General features: G+C 47.0%; 1 protein-coding gene across 3 annotated transcripts in view; it reads right to left on the bottom strand.

Annotated features, from left to right (window-relative positions):
- The window catches only part of NECTIN2 (nectin cell adhesion molecule 2), a 78,558-nt gene extending 65,384 nt beyond the window's left edge, over positions 1-13,174 (bottom strand). For 2 of the 3 annotated variants that reach the window (XM_072980253.2, XM_072980256.2), the window contains exon 1: positions 12,919-13,174. In XM_072980253.2, coding sequence (XP_072836354.2) covers positions 12,919-12,979 — 61 coding nt within the window. In that variant the 5' untranslated portion in view covers positions 12,980-13,174. The remainder of the gene's footprint in view (positions 1-12,918) is intronic. The other variant, XM_072980255.2, reaches the window with a different exon arrangement.
- Positions 13,175-18,083: the final 4,909 nt, after the last annotated feature.

Genomic DNA, 18,083 nt, shown 5'->3' with positions numbered 1-18,083 from the left:
TTTCATATTTTAAAAAGGATGCTCTCTGCTTTTGCGTCAAAATGTCTATGCATCTGTGATCCCCAAACATGATATAGTTGGGATTGTTCAGACCCCACTGATGCCTCTCTTTCCTTCAGATATTTTGAGCTTTTTCTCCATGCAAACCTGCTTACTGTGTAAAAGTGTGTCATGTCTCCTAAACAATAACCACTTCCTAAATGGAGGGCCAGACATACCTGGAAGGTTTTGCAAATTCTTTCCTCCCCGCACCCTTCATTTTCTACTGGAGTCTGGCTTCTGAAGCCGTAGGAGAACTGCAGGCGCCTCATCACCCGACAATCCTCTCCCCCTTGTTGCAAACTACAAGGCCCCTGTTCCTTGTCAGACCCAATTACTGGAGTCTCCTCTGCCTGGGCTAAGTTTGTATTTCACAGCCCACCAGAAAGAATGTGGGGAGGGGGAGGGGGAGAGGGAGGGGAGGGACAGAAAACTGCTGGCCTAGGAATGTTATCTGCCTAGGAGACAAAGGGATGGGGAGGTGGGATTAAGCTCGGTTTATGGAAAAGCAAATACTAGGGGATGAAAGGCAAGCATGGAGAGGAGGGGTTGGGGAGCTCCCCAACCCCCCCAGCAGGAACAGCACATGTTTCATTAAAGACTGTTTGAACAGAGCTGGAAATGCCTCTGAGCCTTTTTCGACTGGAGAAGAGCAAAGGACACACATCTACGCGCACGGCAAACCGCGACGGCCACTCCGGATGGAGCAGCTGTCGTTTGTACCCGTGCACCGAGCAAAAAAATGGACAGGATCTAGAGCTGCCCTCCAACATCTCCCCAGAACATAGTAGGATAACTTCTCTCTCAGCTATCTTGGTTTTCGGAGAAGAGAAAAGGTACCTTCCATCATCAATTATCATAATAAACAGGCCGTCAAGTCCATTCTGACTTATGGAAAACCTTTTGCAGGGTTTTCTAGGTAGAGGGGATTCAGAAGTCGTTTCCCATTGCCTCCTGCTGGGGGCATCCCGGGAATGAACCGCTTGCCCAAGGCTACACAGGCTGGCTCTACTCCCAGGAAGCACCGTAGGGGAATCCCACTCCCAACTTCTGGCTCTGCAGCCATAAACCTAGATCACCCTAGATCACACGGACTGAGAAAACACCATTAAACCCAAACTGGGTTGGTATGGTTTCAAATGGTAATGAAGGAAGGAAGAAATCAGTCCCTCGCCTTTCACATGAAAAATTAGATGACAGAATAATACCAGCCTGGTTTATAGTCTTAGAACTGCAGAGCTGGAAGGGACCCCTCGGATCATGGAGTCAAGCAGGTCCAGTGGGGGAATCAAACTCCCAACCAGATGCCTCAACCACTGAGCTATCCAGCAGTTTCTTCCCATTCATTTATGACATATTGCTTGAACCAGAATTGACACCCCACTGCACAACAGCCAACATTTCCAGTTTTAAAGTACTACAATCGGTTTCATAACCTTCAATTCCCCAGCGGGCCTTGTTGATAGGGGTCAGACTTGATGACCCATAGGGTCCCTTCCAGCTCCGCAGTTCTGAGATGAGAACGTGTGTGTGTGTGTGTGTGTGTGTTGGTTGGGGGAGGCACTATTGAAGAAATTCAGTTTTCCAAAAAGCAACCCACATTAGTCAGTTTCAGCCTACGGGGCAAAAATGGATCAAGAATAAAAAGGAAACTATTGTAGCAAGCAGAATTATTTCCCTATGAACTTTTGAGGATTACAACTATCCATTTCCCCAGAGGGAAAAATATTTAACCTCAGGTTTGTATACAAGCAAGGGGAGGAGACCAAATAAAGAGAGATACAAGTGTTTCAAAGAACTGCTGCAACAGCAGCATCATTAACTTGGGACATGAACTTTTGAAAATCCAGATTATATAAAAATTCTGAGCAGAACATCTGAAGCTTCTGGGCCTCTATCCACCTAAAAATGTACATCTGCATGTAGACCTATGGCAAAATATTGCATTTCACAAGTCTAAGGATGCAAAGACAATTCCACACAGAAGCTGGCAATAAAATAAACAGTTTTTAAGGTGCTGTGGTTTGGTTCCTAGCATCTGAAAAGCATGCTGGAATATGCAGCATCCACCAGGCCCAATTTTTTTTTTCTACACACCATGTAGAAGTTGATCATGCATGTACTCTATGAGAAAATGCAGTTTTAGTGCATTTTAGCTATACTGGTCCTATCATACAGAAAGTGGGCATGGGCAAGTGACTCTAAGCAAGGTCATAATCATAGCGCTTTCCAAGAATTCTGTGGTTCCTAGACCACAGATTCCTAGAATCATATCAAAGAATCATAGAATCATTGTAGGGTTGGAAGGGACCTTGGAGGTCTTCTAGTCCACCTCATACCATCCCGGACCTCATACCATCCCGGACAGATGGCTGTCCAATCTTTTCTTGTAAACCTCCAGCGATGGGGCAACCACAACATCGGGAGGCAAACTGTTCCACTTCTTCATGGTTCTCACCGAAAGGAAATTCCTCGTTATTTCCAGGCTGGATCTCCCTCTGAAGAGCTTCCACCCACGGGTTCTACCCTCAGGGGCAAGGGAGAATAAATCGATGCCCTCTTCCCTGTGGCAAGCCTTCAGATATTGGAAAACCGCTATCAGGTCTCCCCTCAGCCTTCTCTTCGTTAAGCTAAACACACCTAGATCCTGCGGCGCTCAGTTTTACCTCACCTTACACCCAATCCCACAGAAGTCACCTTGCTACAATTTATGACCGCTGAGCTTAATGCACAGAAATGAAGCCCCACCATTCAACCATCGGTCAAGATCACATCGCACTTCCCTCAGCCTCCATTCTTGCCTTAAAATACAGAAAAGGTTCCAAAGCGGGCAGGAGATCTGGGAATTAAAAAACCCTAGAATGGCCACACCTGAATCCCATTTCTTTTGCCCAAAACTGGGGTCATACCTGGAGGCTTTCTGGGGTATCCCTGCCCCCCCACTATGTCTGCTCTGCGGAAGAACTTGCCTATTGCTGGGAAAAGCAAGGATGAGGCCTCTGTGAAGTTCCCGGTTGCCATAGAAATGGGGAAATGAAAGCGGTAGGCCAGGCTCACAGGACGACATTGACTAAACACATTTTTCGGAAGCCAGCTCCTCACCTGCCTATAGGATGATGTATAGTAATGAGGGGGGTTCACTTAAGCTGACCAGGAGCTTCTTACAACAAAAATACCACCCTTGAAGAAATGAACTAGCGTGCTACTTGTAGAAATACCAAACTCTCCTTCATGTAAATCACTGGATCAGGCCTTCCAGCACCACGAATTACAAGCAGTGAGGGGTAAAAGTGGATGCAACGGGGGGAATCTAGCATGAGAGCCCCCATGAATGCATGGATATAAAAAGCAAGTACCTTTATCTTGTGTTGCCATGCATCTCTTGTAAGTCCATCATTATTTTAAGCAATAATTTAAAAAAAATGATACACTGTTCTGAATTACAGAGATCTTCAGGAGCTGGTATTTTCAACAAATAGGAATAAACAATGTGCTGTTGTGTATTATCCCTGTTGTAATACAAGCTGTTTGGGAGACGGAAGGTTTGCTTTGTGACAGTTAAGGCCCATTAGTCTTACAAAAGGCCGGCTGCTGATGGCAGATTAAATCCCCTAGCCTTTTGGTGCTGATCCACCACCACAGAATTGGTGACGAACTCGGAGAAGGATCATGTGGCTTTAGCAGAGAGAGTCAGCTTCTTCTGTTTAGGGCGAAACCACTGATGGAGTAAGTTCATGACTCACCATGAATTTTAACTCCAAAAAAGAGTGTGTCCCTGTCCTTTTTAAAGGGTGGATGCACGGAGGAGACCCCCAGGGGAGCAGCTGAAAGACTAAAGAGAAAGCTGTCTCATTAAATTCCATGCACGCGCATGAACACAGGCATAGTCACCTCTTTTTGCATACTCTGATGCAACGCACAGTCAAGTAGAAACACAAGAAAGCCTTCCAGGAGGTTGTGAATCACCCGGGCAAAAACTGAACCAACATAGTTTTGGCCAAAAGTGGAGGAAGGCTGAAGGCCAAGGGGGAGAGGGAGAAGTGGGGGCATCAAGAGACATACACACCCTGGGGTGCTTTGGGTTGTTGGAAAATATACCGCATGCCTCTTCAACAGCCCCGGAGGGCTTTGCCTCTGGTGGCAAAGCAGATCTTAGCCAGGCCAGGAGAGGGTTAATCCTGCCCTTACTGCAGTCGCCTGCCCACCTCCCGGGTATGGCTTGCAGTTCGTTTTTCTCATGCTAATGATGAGTCCTGACTCTTGGGCAGACAGAGAGAGGGAGGGAGGGAGAAAAGAAAGCGTGGGGGATGGGAGGGGAAAATAGGGGAAACCACATTCAGGAAGACTGGGGCATGGGAAGGTTTGTGAATGAGCTCATCACCCAGTGCATTTGGTTAGCAGAAGTTGTTGGCACGCAGAAGTGAATTTTTTAAAAAAAAAAATATGATTTTTATCAGTCCCATGTTGAGTATTTATAGCTCACTGGGTGTCTGGGGTGTGTGTTTGTGTGTTTGACACTAAGAGCCTATAAGAGCACATCCCTCTTGTGCGATTTGATGAACATAAGCAAAACAGGGATGACTCACACGGTTCAACATTTTTAATTTAACACATTTAAGAACTGAAACAAAGAAGAGCTATCCTACCCAGCTGAAGAGAGATGCAAGTCTAGGAGATGATGCCTCGTTCATATTAGCATACAGTATTTCTTTTCAATATTCCCTAAATGTTCAAGAAAGGACATATTGCTGTTTTGATTCTGTATTACCCAACCTGGGTTATGCTTTTGGTTCACATCTCCTCTTGTAGCAGTCTCTTAATTATCTGTTGCTAGGCATGTGGCGTCTTCTTTCAACACTGCACTAGAATAAAACATGGCACCCATATTCAAAACATTCTAGATTTCAAGTTCAAACATCAGCATAATGCGCCAAACAAGTATCTTGTCTCCAAGGGAGAAAAATGAAAATTCGCCAGAGCGTATAGTATCCTGGACAGAAGAAGGGGTAAAATGCTGACACCCTTAAGAGAAGATATTCCTCAAGGAAAAAAAGAATATTCTTCTGTCAGAAATGAAGATATTTTTGTAAGAATCTGCATACCCACCCACACGACAGCTTCTAAGCCTTTGTGTATCTCAGAGGAAGAAAGTCAATTTTGTTGTTTAGTCGTTAAATCGTGTCGGACTCTTCGTGACCCCATGGACCAGAGCACGCCAGGCCCTCCTGTCTTCCACTGCCTCCCAGAGTTTGGTCAAAAGAAAGTTGATTAAATACCAGTTAATACCTGCTGGCTACTTCAGACTGTCCCCCATGCACATCACTGGCGAAAAAGGTTTCGGGGAGCAGAACTGACATCTTGGGGAAAGAATAAGATTATTCTTCTACCTGCTCGTTCTGCAGATTTTTAAGTAAATCAAAATTGTAGAAGACACCAAGTCTCCGGTTTAAAAACAAGAAACTAGCCCTGTTCAGAAAGGAAACATTTGATACTAATACCGCTTGGGGAAATGAGGAACAGAGAACAAAATGGATAACTTACAAATACTGCTTAGAAAACCAGCACCTAAACATCTTAGAACTGCAAAACTGGAAGGGACCCTACGGATCATTAAGTCCAGCCCTGTCAACGAGACACAGTGGGGAATCGAACTCCCAACGCCTGGATGCTTAGCCAAAGGCCTAAAACACTGAGCTACCCAGCTGTTTTATTACATCTATATGTAATCTACTAACACAGTTGTGGGATACGCATTTCTAGGAATTTGGTGTCATATTTTCAGCAGCATGTCCTACATACACACACAAAACAGTTGCGATGGTCCTTACGCCCTCCTCCAACAAAAGTCGTCCACTGCAATCTTGAAAAATTCCCAAATGCTTATAGGCAAAAATAAAGTGGGGTGGAGGAGGAGAGGAAGGAAGGGCAGAATACTGTGGTGCTTTAAAGACCAACAAATTTATTTTAGTGTGAGGTTTTGTAGACCAAAGTCCACTTCTTCAAACAACATTTCTAGTGTAATTATCATTCCTTCCTTAGCAATGAAACAGAAACCACCTGGACCTTCACAGCATTAAACTTCAGAAGCCTTTGGAAAGGAAAGTCTTTCCACAACCTGTATGGACTACCACCCCCAGTGCCTATGAGCATATACAGAGTAAATCCTGAGAGCAAACCACAGGTATCTACTACACCTGATCATAGTCAAAAGGCCAACAAGCAATATACAGTGGTGCCTCGCAAGACAAAAGTAATTCGTTCTGCGAGTAGCGCCATCTTGCGAAATGTTCGCCTTGCGAACAGCGGTTTCCCATAGGAATGCATTACAATGCAGAAACCTCGCAAGACGAACAAATTATTTTCGTCTTGCGAGGCATCAGTTTGTGGGGGGAAATTGTCTTGCGAAGCACAGCCATAGAAGAAACCGTCTTGCGAGTCACCGACACGATTGCAAAACGCTTTCATCTTGCAAGTTTTTCATCCAGCGAGGCGTTCGTCTTGTAAGGTACCACTGTATATAGCGGTGGGTGTGTAGTGTTTTCAATTTCCAGTAGGAAAGTTGTGTGTCTTTTTTAATAGAGTAGACGTAGTCTAGATGGGCAGGATGCAAATCTAATAAATAAATAAATAAAATAAATAATACAGGGATTTTTTTCCCCAAGGGCATGGAAGAAGATTTAATTGTTTATTGTCCCTCTTACAGGAACTATCCTTTTAGTTAAAAGAGGGAAAAATCCCATTTCCTCTCTTGGAGGAGTAAGAGAAAATAGCTTCTTCAGCAACAGAACTCTGTCATTCCCTCCCCCCCCGCTCCGTATCGCACAAATCCCTCTTTGAGGTTTTATCTTCCTCTGCAATTCACCAGAAAAAAACGAAACTCGAGCTTGAGAACCACCTTAGAAAGAAGCACATTCCAGGAACTGCAGTTTGCTTCTCGACTACCCACAAAAAATATGTCACATTTCTCCGTGACACCATCTGTGGCCACCAGAGCCGAGCAACGCAAATTGGCATTTGAAGCCCAGGGTTTGCCTGATCTGGAACGTCCAAAGGTTTCCGGACTGCAATGCCCATCAGCCCCATATAGCAGGATGGGAACAATGGCAATGTCCTGGAGGGCTGAAGATTGGGGGGGGGAGAGACGCATTCTTCTAACCCAAACAGGAGAGACTGTTGCATTTCTCTTCCATCTCCCCGAGGTTGCCAAGGAAACCCCCGGGGGGCTTTTGTGACTCCCACTCAGGCTTGCAGCGGTTTCCCAGGCCTCAGACTGCACCAAATCAACTTCCAGGACAACCTCAGGCCTTGACCTAGATTTCTTCCACAAAGCCACCACCAGCACCCATCTCCGTTCCCTTGCGGCATATATTACATTTAATTTATTTAATTTTTACCCTGCCTCTTTCCCCACCACCACCACCACCACCAACAGAAAGACCCAAGGCGGCTTACCAAGATGTTAAAAAAAATTGCAAATAAGCCAATCACAACTATTTTTTTAAAAAAAAATCAGAATATAACATCAACAACGAAGTAAAAAAGGCACGGGTTAAAATCCCGATAAAACCAATTACCGACACATTTTTATGAGATGAAAGAAAAAAAAATTCTGCTTTCAAAATCTGTACCTGGGCAACCGTTTACATATGAAAAGCCGGCCTGTCTGCATTACACAAACGACAAAAATAAACTGTGTAATCTGATCCTTCATCTACTGGTCTCACGCCGCACCTCAAATGAGGCTATTCCAGTCTACAACCTTTGGGGACAGAGATCTGAAGTATGGCTCAGGAGACCTGGGTTCAAATTCCCATTCCGCCATGAAACAATATTGGGTGTCTTAGCCCAGCCTACCTCACAGGGTTGGGGTAAGGACAGGACCAAGAGGAAAGATATGTATGCCACTTTAAGCTCATTGGAAGAAAAGTGGAATATAAATATAAACAACAACCAGTTTCCTAAATAACAGCACTGGGCTGATGCTTAGAAACAAATGATTCCCCTATCTACATGGCTGTTGGATACCCAATGTGATGTCACAGACAGAGTGATAGATTAAGATTCTGGAGGCCTGAGTTCAAATTCCCGCTCAGCCATGAAACCCATTGGGAGGAACTTGTAAAACCACTTCTTAAATATCTCTACTACCTTGAAAGCCATATTAGGGCTACTGGAAGTCAGTTCTGACTCAACAGCACACAACAACAACATGTCTAAATCAGAAAGTTTATCCACCACATACTGTATTCATACATTGCATTTGGGAGAATACAAAAATCAGCACAGGCTTTTCGATAGATCCTTGCATTTACCAAGGCCTGTCAAGATTTAAGCGAGACAGGAGAGGTTAAAAAAATTAAATCACAACTTAAGCAGAAACTGTGTCATATATTATAACGGTATAAAGAAAGCAAGGAGAAATGTCACCCTACCCATATGCTTACTAGGCATTGCAACAGCTACATAACCCTGTCACTACAGGCATTACAGTACAGCTGATGTTACTGCAGTGGCGCATACCAGCCTGCATGTTCCACAGCACGCTCCACAGAAAGAAAGGAAAACAGCCCTGTTTAACTTGAAAGACTGTCTCTCCTCACAGCAACCATAGGCTGTTCTAAAGCAGTGGTTCCCAACCTTGGGTCCCCAGATGTTCTAGGACTACAACTCCCAGAAACCGCCACTAGCTGCGTTGGCCAGGATTTCTGGGAGTTGTAGTCCAGGAGCATCTGGGGACCCATGGTTGGGAACCACTACTCTAAAGTAATGAGAGAGACGGTGGTGCTGCGGTGAAGCCTCTGTGCTGCAAGGTCAGAAGACCTGCAGTCGCAAGATCGAATCCACACGACGGAGTGAGCCCCCATCGCTTGTCCCAGCTCCTGCCAACCTAGCAGTTCAAGAGCATGTAAAAATGCAAGTAGATAAATAGGTTCCACCTCGGTGGGAAGGTAAACGGCGTTCTGTGTCTAGTCACCCTGGCCACGTGACCACGGAGGATTGTCTGTGGACAAACGCTAGCTCTATGGGTTGGAAACGGAGATGAGCACCGCCGCCTAGAGTCGGGCACGACTGGACAGATTGTCAAGGGGAATGTTTACCTTTTTTACCTTTTATTCTAAAGTAACAGGGGCATGGCATGAAAGGAAGTCAGCTTCTACAAGGTTTAACCTCCAATTTATTCCTTGAACGGGTTAATAAGTCAGAAGGGAACCCGATCCAGACTGAACAGGCTGGCATTACGGTATTGCGAATAGTTCATGGAACGAATCCATGCATGTGGGTCAGAAAGAGGGGCTGCAGGAAGTGCCGCCACAGCTACTGTCCATGTTCGTCGCCCTGACATTAAAGGTTTTCAGTAAGTGTAGATAAAATAAGTAATGATGGCTTTCAGACATGTAACTCCCTGTTTATGCGAGGTTGCGGTGCGGGAGGGTGTGGCCAAAAGGTAAATGTTTTCCCAAGGGGCAAAGCAAGCCGAGAGAAGGTTATTATTTATGGTAAGCAGCAGGATAAACGACAGGGTAGTTCACCAGCTTAACAACAAACAAAACAGCACTTTCCGCCACAGCCCCAAATTTGAGGAAGAGCACGCCCTCCAAGGGCTTCAGGCACTCCGCATGTACACAGGAACACACTATGGGAAGTCAACAAACCATAGCACTTTTCAAAGATCAAGGGAAGGGAAAGACAATTACTTCACAGTTAGAGTAGTTAAAAGAGAGAGGCATGCGTTGATGCACAGCCAGGATGTCTCACAATAAAGCAATTGCCCAATATAGTTCAGTGAATTTAGGTATCCAGTTGTGGAGCCAGAGGCTGGGAGTTCGGTTCCCCGCTGGGCCTCCTCGAGAGGCACTGGGCTCGATGATCCAGAGGGTCCCTTCCAGATCTGCAGTTCTAAAATTCTTCTTCTTCCTCTTAAATATCAACAGGTAATCTTAAACCACTTCGTGGGAGCAGGTGTGAGGTTTCTATGGAGAAAAATCTGCTCACAAACAGAAACCCAGGCTTCAAGTTCACGTGAAAATACAGCTCCAGAACCACGTGAGTTTCCCAAATTCATATAAAAACCAGCAATGCAGCATTTTTATGGAACACATCCGTTGGAGGGTAGTTACCGCATGGTTACTAACAAGGTCCCCTCCAGCGTCCGTATGTTTCAGAAGAACATGGTTCTCCTACCACAAAATGTCCTATTTGAGAGGCAGGAGAGGGAAAGGCAAAGAATCATATACTTCATAACCTGGTCACCGTTCTTCCAAGGTGCACCAAAAATGAGATCCGGCGTGGAGCGTTCATCTTCGGTTGTGGAAACACGGATTCAAATCCACACTTCATAGGCTTCTGGAAATGCTTGAAATGCCTAAACTGGATTTGTTGTCATTTCAGCTGAGCTAGATCTTGAAGATGGACGCTGAAGTCCATCACAGCGGCTTTCAAATTGTTTTGGAAAACCCCGTGGCTTCTCGACAAGAAAGGGGTCGTACCACAAAAATGTCATCATCATCTTTGAACTTCAGAGCTGGAAGGGACCCAATGGATCATCCAGTCTCTGTCAAGGAGGCGCAGTGGGGAATCGAACTCTTAACCTCTGGCTTCATAGCCAGATGTGTTAAACCACTGAGCTCTCCAGCAGTTTCTTCCCTAGAGAGACATTTACTAGAAAAAATAATCTGGCACCATCAAATCAATTCTGACTAACCCTCTCTAGGGTCTTCTAGGTGGAGAATACTCAGAAGTGGTTTATTATTATTCTCTTCCAGGGGCAATTCTGGAGCTGGGCAGCTTGCCCAAGGCTACACAGGCTGGCACTTCTCCCAGGAGGAATAGTGGGGAATTGAACTCGTAACCTCTGGCTCCACAGCCAGATTCCTAACTCCATCCCGATTATTTCATCTTCCCTTCAATATGCAGGAAGCATGGAGACCTTCTGGGGTAAGAAGGAGGCCCAGCTAACTTGCATCTCACCCTCCTGAACATACCCGAGACTTGTGGTCCCCAACTTTGGGCCTCCAGATGTTCTTGGACTTCAACTCCCAGAAATCCAGGCCAGCAGAGGTGGTGGTGAAGGCTTCTGGGAGTTGCAGTCCAAGAACATCTGGAGGCCCAAGGTTGGGGACCACTGCCCTAGACCCATGGAAACACCCTGGAATCCTTTGCCACTTTCACACTCCACGCTCAAATCCGTCCACACACAAAGGTCTCCCACGGAAAGAGGTTCTGAACAACAGCGGAACAGCCAACGCCACCTTATAGCTATGGGGCCCTTTGTCCGGCATGGTCTCCTTTGACTGGCAATGCCGTGTCCAGTGTCTCAAGCAGAAAACGAACTTTCTAATTATTTATTTAACTAAAAAGATTGGATTCAAATTCAGGATTGTCTGCGTCCAACTCATGTGCTCCGCCACTGAGCTCCTGGCCCTGAGAGACTCCCTTCTACCAAGGGGCTATTTTTAAAAAACCACAACAGGTGAGAGCAGGAACTTTCACACCTCCAGATACCACAGCTGTTGGGGAGGGGGAGAGAAAAAAGGGGGTTTACAGGATGGAGCCCACCATCTTGCCTGGCTGGGAAACAAGCATCTTAGTAGCATCTCTGCAATTAGAGAAATTCTGAGCCTCCTGGGGGCATCGGAGACTCGAGGATCCATACGACACCACCTTCTTATAAAAATGGAGCTTTTGGCTCCCCCGCGGAGATGCTGCGCAAGAAACAACGCTGGGAAGGAGGAGGAGGAGAGACCCTCGCCTTAGCAACGGCTCCCCCAGACTCGGGGGAGAACCAACAGGAAAGGAATGTCCCTTCTAACAAGAGCACAGGGTGAATCCCCCTCCCAGGGCCGGCTGCAGAAAATGAGAAGCGAAGCCAGGGCGCCCTGCCTTGCAAGGATGAAATCCGAATCACAGAAGGATCGGATTTTTTTAAATTATTTTTTCCCCCAAGCTGCTCAGACAAGATCGATCGGTTGGAAGCCTAGCCAAGGTTCCCAGCTGTCTGGAGCCGCTGGACGAGCGGCGGGAAGCAAGTTTCAAGGCTCCCTCTGCCTCCCCCGCGCCAGGTTCGAAGCCGGCGGATTCCAACCCCCCGGGGAGGTCCGTTCTATAGATTCGGATTGGGGCTGATCCGAATCGGGAAGCCGGGCCTCCCCTGCTTCGCGGCGATCGAGAAAGCTTGGCGCCCAGTCTGGCCAAGGGAGGGAGGGAGATGGACCCTGTCTCCGGGTCCCTGTTAAAATTCCCCGGATTCCAGCGGGCGGAGAGGGGGCGAAGGAGTGGATCGCAGGGGGAGAGGCAGGGCGGGGATCTGGCCGATCCTGAAGGCACTGCCCCTCTTCTCAGACACACCTGTGCGGCCCCACCCCGCCTGGCCAGGTAAGAAAGTGTTAAGGGACCTTCCTCCTTCCTCTTCCTCCTCCTCCTCTTGCAACCCCGCCTTTCGCAGGTCGGCCAGCCAGAGAAACAGGTTCCTCGGACCTCGCCATCTTGGGCGAGAGGAGAAACTTTATCCGAGCCCTTAGAGGACGGCAGGAGGCAGACGGGGCGAATTCGAATTAAGGGGAGAGCGAATCCGGATTGGGCGGAGGCGTGGTGGTGGTGGTGGTGGGGCCGCGAGAAAGGTTTTGGAATCCGGATGGAGAGGAAAGCGGGCAGGAGCGCAAAAGGAGTCAAGGAAAAAGTCTCCGGAGAGGGAGGGAGATTCCCAAGGCAAAGCAGCCCAGATCCTAGAACCGGTGGAGTTTGGAGATGGGGGCAAATCAGAGGGACCCGTCGGGGTGGGGGGTGGGAGAGAATGAACCCGATCCTCCTCCTTAAGCGGCAAGGGAGTGGGTCCCCGGGAAGGGGGGGGAGCGGGAAGGGAGTAGGGCTCCGGAGACTTACCGGAGAGGAGACAGCAGAAGAAGAGGCAAGCCGAAGCGCACGAACTCCCAGGCTTGCCCATGGGGCGGGGAAGGGTCCCAAACAGCCGATCGTGTCCCGTGGGAGAGGAGCTGCCTGGAGGGTGGCTTTGGGGGTCGTGGGAATCAGCCCGGTCTCTCCCCGCAAGAAGCGCCAACCCGCTCGCCTCGCGCCGTCTCCCGCCACCAACGCGCGCTCGCGGTTGCTGCAGCCGCCCGGGGAAGCTTTGGGTACCACCCCCCTCGGGGGCGGGGGAAAGCCAGGGCCACGCCCCCCCGGCGTCCTCCCCCCTCCCCCCCTTTAAGGCATTCACACGACCCAACAACATCCGCGTTGGGTTTTGGCCGGCGCGGGATGTTTTCCTTCCTCTCCGCCCCGAAAAGATGGGCGCGGACACGACTCTTCGGTTTGGAGAGAGATGGGAGTCCATCGCATCCCTAAGTTGCTAAAAGACCGACACGGATCCTAAGGGGTGGTTCCACCAGGGTCCGCTTGCAGTCGTTTCCCCCCCCCCCGCCAAAGGCGTGGGAATGTCACCGCGTCCACACGCAATGAGCAGATCGCTGCCGTTCCAATTTTTTTTTCCCTCCTGGGTGCGGCTTGCTCTCCATCCAGATCTAGCAACCGGTACAATTTTCGGAGACAAACGCCCCTGCCTTTGGGGACGAGGGAGCGGCCGGACGGGGGGTGTTCCTTCTGTGCTCCCCTCCATCGTGTCTCCAGTTCTCTTGGGAACACAGAGACCCGTGTGTCTTACGTGTGTGTAGGTTACGGGGCACCCCCTAAACTGCCCTGCCGCCCTCCGGCGTGGTGCAAAACAGGGCGGACCTGTTTCCTGGCCTTAAAAAGGGTTCCACTCCCAAGCCAGGTTGCCCGGAGTTTCGCCTCAGGCAGCAAAATGTCTGGGGACGTCTCGGTCCCAGTCTCACAAATAGACACTCTGAATAGTTCATCTGCGTGGGATGTATCCAGGCTGCTCCTCCGTTTTTGGGTGGAGGTTCAAGCTGAATAGGGCTTATTCTGAGGCACCTTCCGGATCACACTGGTTCTAAACACCAGCTGTTAAGATTTGTATTTCCTTCAAAACTGCACACCTATGAAAGAAAATACGCTTTTTCCAATGTAGCTTTTCTTAATTTTGGATGATGCCCACCAGTGTATTCTTGGAGGAAAAGACTACTGTGGACTCAGATCAATGAATGAGTTCAGCCTTAATTAATTAAACTTACGGATCAATCAATTAAACTCCACAGTCCAAATTTCACTCCGATTTTTATATGTTGAGTGAATCTAACCTTAAATAAATCGAGTAGGGTTTACTGCTTAGTAAATCTGCACAGTGTTTACTTACCCCCAAATAAATATTACGTGCTTGTTTATTAGGCTCTGCTTTTCTTTTTCCAGCCAAAAAAGTCTCTAAAGGGACTTTTTTCAAAGTTCTGTAACAGGCAACGCTGTCCGCAAACCTGTAGGAAGCAAGATCACTTGAAGAACAGGGTGGAGAAGGGAAAGGGGCAGACTCAATTTTGGGATTTTAGGAAATGATTGCATCCTAAAACGAGACACAGCCTATCCCCTGGGCCGGTCATCCCCAAACTTGTGCCTTCCAGAAGTGTCAGACTACAACACCCATAATCCCCACCCAACAAAGAGCACACCGTCTCAGGATGATGGGCATTTCATCTACCCAGGTACTAGTTTGGAGAGAGATGCTATCAGGAAGGCCAACTTTGCCTTGAATGCTCGGAAGACGTGCGGTTTCATATCATCATGGTATTTGTAGTTCTTCTGCTCAGTTCAGCAGCTGAGGTAGCCCCTCCGTACTTGAACTTAGTATTTCCTCGCAGCTGTCCTTCATCCCGGCCACATGAATCTAACCAGTGTCCAGTCCTGGAGATATTCCGACCGTGTGTGAATTTCCCAAAAAAGATTACCAATTGGAGTTTCCAAAGCTCGTAACCCAAAGCTTCTCTGTGGCCTGGGACTTCCACCGAACTATGATGCCCCCAATATTTTCAAAAGGCCCTGATTCCCCACAGGGTCTTCCTGTTCTTGCACACAGGCCTGGAAATAATAGCTACCCTGATTCCTTGTGGCCATATGATTTCACCAACCTAACACTGAAGGCTTGCTTTTTCAGGTTAGGTACAGAGAAACTTGTGGACATAATAAAGTGTGGTACTTTCCTTAGTGTGGAAATCCCACTTCTAAATGTCTCCACTCACACACACACACCCCAGAATCCTTGCAAGAAGAAAACTAGCCCAACAGGAAGATAAGCCAATAACCTTCACCTTGGTGAGCTAGATTTCTTCTTGCAGGGAATTTGTCTCTTTTCAACATGGGAGGCACAGTCAAAACTACTGTTTTTCAGCTGTAGACTGGAGTGACACAGTTTATTCTCTCCAGGAACCTACCTGCTCTGTTTGCAGAAGGTGTAAATCCAGCCTTGGCAACTTCTTTTCTTAGACTCCCCCCCCCCCTTCAGATTGCTCAGACACTCAGACACACCTCTTTTGGAAAATTTTGTGTGCATCGGGCACCATCTAGTGGTTGCTGCATTACTGCAGTTGGGAAAAACAATGATTGATATATAGTACCTTATATTGTTATAACATGCATTTTTTTTTAAAAAAATAGAGAGCAAAGGAAATCCAGGTGCATATCCGTGACACAGCTCAACCAGGTACAACTGACAAGCCACACAATACATTTTCAGCCAAACCATAATGGGGAAATGACTATGTTAATTATCAGTTGCCTAAAGAGTATAAGTCAAAAGGGGGTGGGTCATCTGTCTGCAGAGCTAGGGCGTCAGGAATCTGAGTTCCCACTGTGCTCCTGTGAGAGAGGTCAGCTGAGATCACCTGGAACATGTGTGGATGATGATGATGATTAAAAACACGAGACACAGTCGATCAAAATTATAAAAGCATTGATTGGTGTTTCGTTTCGTTTAGTCGTTTAGTCGTGTCTGACTCTTCGTGACCCCATGGACCAGAGCACGCCAGGCCCTCCTGTCTTCCACTGCCTCCCAGAGTTGTGTCAATTTCATGTTGGTAGCTTCAATGACACTGTCCATCCAGCTCATCCTCTGTCGTCCCCTTCTCCTCTTGCCTTCACACTTTCCCAGCATCAGGGTCTTTTCCAGGGAGTCCTCTCTTCTCATGAGATGGCCAAAGTACTGGAGCCTCAGCTTCAGGATCTGTTCTTCCAGTGAGCACTCAGGGTTGATTTCCTTTAGAATTGATAGGTTTGTTCTCCTTGCAGTCCAGGAGACTTTGATTGGTGTTACAGTATATTAAAGATACAAGTTTTAACCAAAAGCGTAAGTATCTGTTAAATATTGGCACAGTATGTACATATGCTGTTCCTAATACTGCCTTTTTTGTAACTGGTGGTGTTATTTCTGAGAGCTGCATTAATTATTATTTCATTTTTATGCTGCCCATCTGGCTGAAGGCCACCTGGTTTGTTTCCTTGGATGTCAAAATAACCAGGGGTGAGGATTGCCCACGCTCGTATTTTGGCCCTCAGCTGCATTTTGCCTAAGGCTCTACCCAGAACAACATCATAAAAGGCTGCCCCTTTATCTGTTACAGAGTTGTGACTTTTTGATAAAATGCCCTTTTGCTAGGCAGCAGAAGTATAGAGATCTATGGAGGAGAATATCTACAAGTTCCCTCGATAGTCCACCCCTTTCTCATTAACTGGCACACGATTTCAATAACTCACTCTGAAACATTGGTAGGAGAAAGAAAGAAGGAAAAAAACACATTTGTTTACTTAAAGTTTCCCGAAGTTACAAATTTGTATATACTGCTTTCTTTACTGCACACATACTTAGCAACCAGCTGAACTGATCAACAGCAGACAAAACAATGGCCTCCAATAGATGAAAGAGAGGGAAAGGCTCTCACCAGAATTCAAAGACTGGAAGGAATGGCTTGGTTACAGCTGGATAGACAGACAATCAGCCCGGAAAAGTGCCTCCTAATCAAATTACGGGCAGCGGGCAGGTTGCAAATAAAATTCCAATATCATCTCTGGATGCCACTGACCTGGCAATCCTGTAAATATTATTATCTGTTAAGTCTGTATATTGCATGTTAAGCCAATGTGATGCATAGTTTGGGTGCTGGTCTAGGACTTTTGGCACCTAGGTTCAAATTCCTGCTCGGCCATGAAACAAACTGGGCGAACCGGGGCCCATCATAATCTCTCAGCTTGTCCTACCACACAGGGTTGTCGTGAAGATCACAGGCAGCAAAGCCATGGTGTAAGCAAATAATACAATGTTCACCTGTGCCTTGTACCACAGACTGCAGGAAAAAAAACTTTCTCCCCATCTTTGCGTGTGTAAGGAAAAAAGAGGAAGCCACACCTATTGAATTCTTTCCTGTTAGGCAGTGGTTAAGAGCCCTCCAGGAAAAAGGGGAAAACCCTGGGATGGTGTATCGTTTCCTGAATGGTTTCTTTCTGCGTCACGAGGATGCATTCTGGCTGCACGCCACACGGTGTCACGGTTGCGCTACGCCAGCGATGGCGAACCTTTTTTGAGCCCGAGTGCCCAAACAGCAACACAAAACCAAATTATTTATTTCAAAGTGCCAACACTGCAATTAAACCTGAATACTGAGGTTTTAGTTTAGGAAAAAAAACTCAACTCATGTCATTTCCACATTTTGTCTGTCTGGTTCTTTATTGATTCCTCCAAGTGACAGCTCTTTTAGGAAAAAAAAGTCAAGTTCAAAATGCTACACTGAATTAAATGCACCCTATTTATAGAGCTTATTAAGTATGTTGAAATCCTGAACTTGTTTGCTCCAAAGTAAGCGACCCTCAGAAAAGCAGCTATATACAGGAGTGCAATTTTTTAAAGTGTATACCTACATTTTATACACTACGTAAAGTGTACAGTATATACACATTTCACTTATTTGAAATATAGTGTTGGAAAAGAGATTTGCAAATATCATGACTTGTCAGAAAGACATGTAAAGCAAACACGTACCCAGGGAGAGGTCTCCGCATGCCAGCTGTGGCACGCGTGCCATAGGTTCACCGTCACTGCGCTACGCCATTGATTCCTAGGTTCCCCCTCTCCACCTCGCTTTGCCATCACCCCACCTCCCCTTATCAGAAAA

Source organism: Pogona vitticeps, chromosome 9, assembly GCF_051106095.1.
Source record: "Pogona vitticeps strain Pit_001003342236 chromosome 9, PviZW2.1, whole genome shotgun sequence".
Classification (NCBI taxonomy): Eukaryota; Metazoa; Chordata; class Lepidosauria; order Squamata; family Agamidae; genus Pogona; species Pogona vitticeps.
The sequence above is the reverse complement of the archived record's forward strand: the minus strand, read 5'-3'. Positions and strand labels throughout refer to the sequence as shown.